This window comes from Phoxinus phoxinus (genome assembly GCF_949152265.1).
Source record: "Phoxinus phoxinus genome assembly, chromosome: 15".
Taxonomy (NCBI): Eukaryota; Metazoa; Chordata; class Actinopteri; order Cypriniformes; family Leuciscidae; genus Phoxinus; species Phoxinus phoxinus.
Genome location: NC_136890.1, coordinates 27,063,297 through 27,071,173, shown reverse-complemented (window position 1 = coordinate 27,071,173; position 7,877 = coordinate 27,063,297). Strand labels below are relative to the sequence as shown.

At 38.0% G+C, this 7,877-nt stretch overlaps 1 protein-coding gene across 1 annotated transcript in view; it reads right to left on the bottom strand.

Moving 5' to 3' along the window:
• Positions 1 to 211: 211 nt before the first annotated feature.
• The window catches only part of LOC307012279 (cytosolic carboxypeptidase 6-like), a 307,878-nt gene continuing 300,212 nt past the window's right edge, over positions 212 to 7,877 (bottom strand). Inside the window, exons 12-13 of the mRNA XM_079638766.1 lie at positions 1,944 to 2,040; positions 212 to 815 (exon numbers count right to left, since the gene is read on the bottom strand). Of these exons, the coding sequence (XP_079494892.1) occupies positions 719 to 815; positions 1,944 to 2,040 (194 nt within the window). The 3' untranslated portion in view covers positions 212 to 718. The remainder of the gene's footprint in view (positions 816 to 1,943; positions 2,041 to 7,877) is intronic.

The window sequence follows — 7,877 nt, the reverse complement described above, 5'->3', positions numbered from 1 at the left end:
TTAACAGACTCCGTATTAGAGTACTTTGGTGAACAGCAGAAAAACATGTTGATGCTTATCGCCTTGAGACTATGATGAGAGGATTAAAAATGCATTGTTTTTTAATAGCATTTCAAAATTACTTCTGCTGGTTCTCAATATAAGCACTTAATAAGACACTGGAAAGCAATTTTTTATCAAAAAAATAAATAAATAGATCAACGTTTTTTTTATCACTTTATTATTAGATGCAAATTTCTGAACACAAAGCATGAATATAATAAACCATTACAGGTCAATTGCTTTATATTTAACCAATTTTCAAGCATTCAGATTTGAACAAACAACTAAAGATGTCTATCTAGACAATTAAAGAATTCATAAAAGTAATCACTTTATCAGAATGAGTACAGCTGAGTGAAATACAATTTCTGTACTTATAATAGGCAACTCCGAGAGCAAGGCAAAGAAAATAGTTGGTATTCAACAAAGCACTGAAAAAGCAATAAATGTAGCCGGTGGGATAATTTACAGTTGATGTTTTCTCTGTGCAATATCTCACAAGTGAGAATTAATACTGAAGACTTATTCACAGTCGTTGAGTCCTATCATCACATGAAAACTTACACAACAAATATCTGGTGGATTGCTGTGGGCTGATATGAAAACATAATTTGCAAGTGGACTGTTGTTCGCAATGTCTCACTGAGGAACCGTATCCATCCCGTTCCCTGTGTGTTTAGTAATCCCTGACTCCATGGGGCTTTCTGTCCCCTTTCACCTTCCCGTTTCCAGTCGTGTTTCCTTGATGACTGGTGGATGTTCCATCGGAAGTGCTGAAAGACATAAAGTATGTTTATTAGAGGAGTTTTGTCAGAATCAGAATTGTTTCTATAGACTCAAATCTGGATTCTCATCTCGTTTTTGTTTATACGTCCGGATCAGATCCACAACGATGGTCAAAACAGATGGAGTAGATTACGTCCATCAACACCCCCAAAGCTTCCACTGGGTTCCACACTTCATTCGGTAACATTAGACAGTTTGGATTTATATGCTGTTTAATGATCGCGTGAGCTTACATGTATAAGCAATGCTTCTATCGCTTGTTTCTGCTTCTTTTTGGATCCAGAGATTCTGTACTCTTTCAGAAGATGTCTAACAGCACCCCTACCTTATAACAGTGAAAACATGGATAGCCATAACATTTTGTCAATGCCAGGGAAGCGTGGTCTCTGTCAATGGCGGGGAAAGAGTTTAATATCTGCTAACACTTTATTTTGATGGTCCCCCAACAGACATTCTACTAACGATAAGTAACTTTGCAAGTACATGCCAACTTATTCTACTAACCCTAATTTAACATTTAATAATACTCAAATGAGAGTTAATTGACAGGTAGTTGTAAAGTTACTTATAGTTATTAGACTGTGTAAAGTGGACTTTCAAGATAATCATGGTTTTCAGGATTACTAGAAAGCTTACAGCAGGTGAGTCTGATCTGAAGTATGCAGTAAAGTGGACCCCGAGGGCCAGAGTTGAGAACTTCTGTTCTAGACAACCATACACAAAATTAAGCATGTGACAGGATTTCTAGTAAGAGGCAATCATTTAATTCATATGCGGTGAAGAAGTGTGCAGGGTGAATATAGTATAATATGTTTTAGTGAATTCCATTTATATGATAATTTAAAGCAGGAACCCCTGGTTGTTCACGGGGGAACTGCAGGGGGTTTGTGAGATAAAAAGCTAATAATTAAATCATAAAAAAATGTAAAAAAAATAAAATATATTTTAAAAAGAAACCTGAAGTAGGAGAATTTTCAGATGCAAAACAGTTTAGTTGCACTCATAAGAGATAATGTGAACACTAAAGGAAAACACGAAAGTTAGACATAATTGGTATCAAACAATAGAAGTTATTTAAATGTTCATAAGAATAAGGAAAACAAAAGATTAGTCACCTGTTAATGTGTCCTGTGTGCTTGCTCTCATCTGTCAGGTTGTTCAGCTTGTAGTAATCCACGAACGTCCGGGCCACGTTTCTACCCAGCTTCATGTCTGTGAGAGGAAATTAAGGGGCCTTCCAGAACACTTCACACAGATAACACTGACAGATCTAAAACTACACAAGTTGTTTTTTTATTTATTAGAAAAACTAAATATAAAGTGACCTTCATATGCATAGATATCAATCTTTTGACTGTTTTATAGTCATTGGTAAAAACTGTGCTGGCATTTTAGAGTCAAACACCTTGATCCCTCTCCAGCAGCCTCACTGTCTCTGAATTCCTAAAGAGACAGTCGACAACAAAGCAATATTGGAATGCCTCCTAGGCCCCGGCACGGTTAGAGCGTCGGATCCCTCGGAACCTTTAAATCTCTGTTCTGACGTGCCACTTTTAATTGAAAAATAAATAAATAAATAAGAGCCCGATTTTCTCCCATCTCGCACCAACGCGACCATTTGCAGTAAATAACTGGCCAATACCCAGCAGAGCAATGCGGAGAGTAAATAAGCGGGACAGGCGAGCCAGCGCTCAGCTCCTCGTGAGGATAAATCAAACGCCTCTCAGTCAAGTCAGCCAAAAGAAAAAAAAAATGCATCTCATTCCTGCAGTTACTTACAGCCAAAGCTTTATTTAAATTCATGCATCTACTCCACAACCCCCCCCACCCCACCCCACAGCCTTTTTTCCACCGTGCCCACGTTACAGAGCACATCAATTACCAAAAGCACTGCATCAAAGAGCTGTGAGGGCACTTACAATGCAGCTGAAAGAGTGGGAGCCGTTTAAATCCAACAACCACAAGCCAGGCGAACGTTAAACGGAAATCATTTTCTTTTAACCTAAAGGAATAGTTCATCCACAAATGAAAATTCTGTCATCATTTGCTCACCCTTCGTGTCGTTCCAAACCAAGACTTTCTTTCTTCCGTGGAACACAAAAGAAGTTTCAGATAATACACTGGCCATTTTTTCCATGCAACTACAAATAACGCGGACTGGAGCTTTCACTAAAGTATGACTCCTCTGATGCCATAAAAGAACAGACTGAAGCAAACATCTTTCCTAGCTTTTTTTTTTTTTTTTTTTTTGGCAATACATGAAAAGTGATGATGTCCAATTAAACAAATTATTGTTTTGTGGAGGTCCTTGTCCACAAAAGTGGTCTGAATGATTCATTCGGACCTGGTTTTCGAGTTTGACTCAATGACTCTGTGATTTGGTCATGGTGGTTAATTTCATTGAAGATTATCATAGCTTCCATTTGTGTGTTACTCACAAAATATAGGACATATAATGCAGGAGTCTTTGCTTTCGCATGTTTTTTTTTTTAAGCTTGAAAGCTCCAAGACTCTATTAAAATTTTGTTTTTAAATATCTATATTTGGTTTGGATCAAATGACAGAAGTTTCATTTCATAGGCCTTTAAACTGTTCATTTAAAGATTTCAAATAAAAGCATGATCGTGTGATATAGATCATACATCTATGTGTGTTGTGGACTGTGATGGATCTCTGTGTTGCAGGACACTGGCTCAGAATAGATGTTCCATCATGATCTGATAAGGAAGGTTTTCTCCAGCTGTGTGTTGTGGTTAACCGTCTGCTCTTTTGGGGCCGGACACTGTTGATGAATGAACAGAGAGGTGTTATTTTTCACCTTTGGCTGTCAGCCTTTAACCGATGTTCTGAGATGACATGTCTGACTGTCAGGGCTGTTGGAGTGAAACAAGAGCCCTGGAAGAAAAACAAGGTGCAAAGCGATTCAGTCGTTTTTTATTTTTATTTTTCCAATTTCTTCCAACAGTCAAAAATCTCCCTGGCCACATAAATCCCGAGGCCATGGCTGGAATCCTATTATCCAAAGCTGTTAACTCATAAACAATCCCTCTTTGATGGGAACGCACCCACCTAAGGGTTTTCTGTCATGTCCCATGCATGTAAATGACACGCACATATTCGCACCCTAAATGACAATTCAATCCATCTTCGACTCTGATTTACTTATGCACTACTGAGTTATTCATAACCGCATCAATCGCCAGATATAATATGAACATTTGTCAGTGAAATAAACAGGCGCTCAACATGACCTTGATTAGCAGAGAGGTCAAAGCATCTGTGTTTAAACCTTCCATTTGGGCTCTCGGATCCAGCCGTTTTCTCATCACCCCCCTGCTCTCTGTGGCCTCGGCAGCCACTGCAGTGTATGGAGTCATTCTGGGTTCCATCCCTCACCCAGCGGGATGATGGGAACTCTCTTCATGACTCCAGCCCCTGTCTTCACACCCCATCTGGCCAGGGCTGCAAACACTCCAAAAACAACAACTATTTTTGGATGCCAGGCAGGGAAGATGGCACGGTTCACTTTGCAAGGATGACACAGAAGACATGGCATGACATGGCATTTCTGTTATGTTTCTAAAGTGCACCGTATTGATTAAGAAATAACATAAAAAATATCAAGAAAATACTCAACTGGTTTTGCCTTTTATGCAAAATGTGAATAATAATAAATTATTATAATAATAATAAATAACATAATAATAATAATTCCAATATTATTATGAGAAAATGTAAAAAATAATATTGAAATATTGAAAAATTTAAGAATAAATATAATAATTAAGATAATACTCAGCTAAATGAAAGTCGGTTGTTTTAAAATAGCAATGCAATAATAGTATGATGCAAAAATAAAAATAGCATTGCAATAATATTATGATGCAAAAATAAAAACAATGTTGAAATATTTAAATAAAATAATACTACTAGTACTAATAAAGATAATATAATGAGCTTATTGTTAAAAAATATTATTAAAAGTTATTTTTAAAAAATCAAATACTAATAATAAAATAATATTTTCACGAGAAAATTAAAGACACATTTTGAAATATTAAAATAATAATAATGAGATAATATTGATAAATGAAAAGTTGTTTGTTTTAAAATAATAATAATAAATAATCTGAATAATATTATTATGAGAAAATTAAAGACATTTTTTTAAATATTGACAATTATAATAGCAATAAATTAATAATTAATTCATTAAGATAATACTGTGCAAAATTAAAGAAATATTTTGAAATATTACAATAATAATAATAAAAATAATGATAACAAAGAAACTATTATGATAAATGAAAAGTTGTTTGTTTAAAAAAAATAACAGCATTGTTTTAGAACTTATCAGAATAGAACAGACCAGCAACCCATTTTTGGTTGGCGACCCGAGTCTGGCAGAAGTATTAAACATTTACGCCAAAGCCTCAAATCTCTCTCAACCATGACATCTTTGCTTTGACCTCGTGAAAAGTTTCATGCTTCCCCTCTATAAACAGAAACTCTTCCAGCCTGTGTGTGTGTGTGTGTGTGTGTGTGTGTGTGTGTGTGTGTGTGTGTGTGTGTGTGCGCGTGCGTGGAGCCCTGACAGAAATAGCCAGAGACCCTGCCGTGTGCAGATGGCCTCTCCACTTGTGATGTCACATCATACCCATTTATAACAGGAAATATGTGATGGAAGGTCTGATGAGGAAGAGGAGAAGACTTCATCAGCATCACAGCTGTGAGCGGGACTCTCCTGCGCTCTGATTGGCTGTCGGCCACATCCCAGCAGCAACCAGAATGCCTAGAACAACTTGGAAGCAGGGGGAAATGCGAGGTACTGCCAGAACGTGGGATGTGGTTTGCGGAGGGCTGGAATTTAAAAATAAAAAAAAATTCACAGTTCCACCTGGACGGTAGACGAGAGCTGTTGCATAATAATGAGGCATGAAGGTTAGGCATCCTGTGTGGTGAAGTGGTCACGATTGCAAAACAGAAGCCAGACCGCAAACATCATGAGGCAGAATTACGCTTCACGATTAATCACTGATGGGAGAGGAATTATAATAAATGGGAGGAATTTTGTTTAGAAGTAAACAGTTTAACATCATGAAAATAACCATATAAAGCAGGTGTTTTCAGTCATTTTGTATAAAACAAATGACTGTTCTCAAGAAAACTAACATTTGACTATTTTGTCAGGGGTTCGAAGAGGTTACAAGCCGTTCAGTTAAAAAATCTGAAAGAGAACATCTCACCCACATCTCCACATCCAACGTGAAGCGTATTTGGCTTCAATGCAATCAAGAGTGGATCCTGCACAGATAAGCTGACAGTACAAGCTGTTTTAGGGCACTCAGTCAGTGATTCTTCTGCGCATTCACCTTTTGTAGCAGCTGGCTGAGTTCACCTTTGCATCTGTTTTAGCCTACATTTCACATCATTTTTTAAGAGAAGCTGCATATTTTATATCTGGGAGTAACATACAGCTATAAAAAAATACGCTAAAAACATTTAATACCATAAATAAGAAATCTCGCCCCAAATTTGATAACCTCTGCCACATTTTCGTATGTTTTTGTCATCGGCATAATTAAATATAAAGCAGATTATATATTTTTACTATACGCATGAATAAAAATACAACAGTTCAAAAGGCTTTACAGTCTAAAATCTCAGCAGGGCTCTTCACACCATGTTGCAAAAGTCTGGCGGTTTCAGTTAACATATTAATATGCCCAGATTTTTCCCAGATATGTCTTCATACTGTGCAGCATATTGTGCCATTTTTTAAGTGTTTTTCATGTAAACCTGATTAAAATACAGCTAATTCAATGAAGTCTGCATAGAAATTCCATCAGAAACCGATGAGATTAGTTTTGCTCTTGATTTCAATATTGCATGCCACAATATCAAGCAACTTTTCAAAAAGCTTTGCCTAAAGACAGCTAAAAAAAAAAAGTATTTGAGGTATAGAGCCTTCTGCGACTCCAGTTTCCCGTGGGCTTAAATGGGTTAAGCAGTCCGTGTCATTGGTGCGTGTGAGGTTTTTAATGTCATCGCCAAACACTCGGATGTTTGGATCGATTGTCGTCTTTGTTGCGACTCAAGGACGGGTCTCCAAGGGGCTGATGAGATGAGAAGGAGATGGACGTTTCCATGGCCTGACAAATAATTTGTTTACCGGATTGTGTATCTGCACGCAAAGGCTCTCACACAGACAAACGGACAATGATGGCCCAATGACAAGGAACAAGGCACCCTGGTCTGGAGCCGGCCGTGTGTTAACAAGCAGACAAATTAGGGACAAGAGTGGCATCAATACAGTGGAGTGACAGGCCTGTCACCAGGGTGTCACAAAGTGCCAATTAACAATGCTAATTAAAACGGTAAACAAGAGCACATAAAGCACGCGGGCATTGTCTCCCCGCTGCTCAAACTCCCAGTAAGGACCTTTTGTCCGGCCTTTGTAGGGCGAGACTGAAGTTAACTGCTGTAGAGGACAAACACGGCCTTTGGAATTTAATTTGGCAGGAATCCTAGCAGGAAATTTTAATAATGCTTCATAAGTGCATCAACGCTTCAAGTGCATCTATGTATTTAATCAAATACATCAATGTGTCGCACACACACATGCATCCAGACAGTCTGCGGCATACGCAATGTAACTTGGCAGACCACTCACTGCCATTTTCCCATCAGAGACGGCCCTGTTGTAGTGTTAATAGGGAGGAGATGACCATGGGCAGTGGTGCTAAAGGGCTGAGATAAGCACTCTAGTATGAAGTATTGGCTTTAAGAGCAATGCAGAGGTTCAGTGGCTGGATTGGCCACAGGCCGGATCCATCTGCACCCACACAATCAAATCCATTTCATGCCATAAAGCTCTCAAAGACCAGAACACTGCCGTATCTGATGACCTCTCAAGACAATCTACTCCACAGATAGAGAGCGAGAGAGAAACATATCCATTCCTTCATGACCATTAGAAGTTTCTTAACTCACACTGGAAAACACTGAATCCATCTAAGCCCATCTAAACCATCAGCCAAAGAGTATAA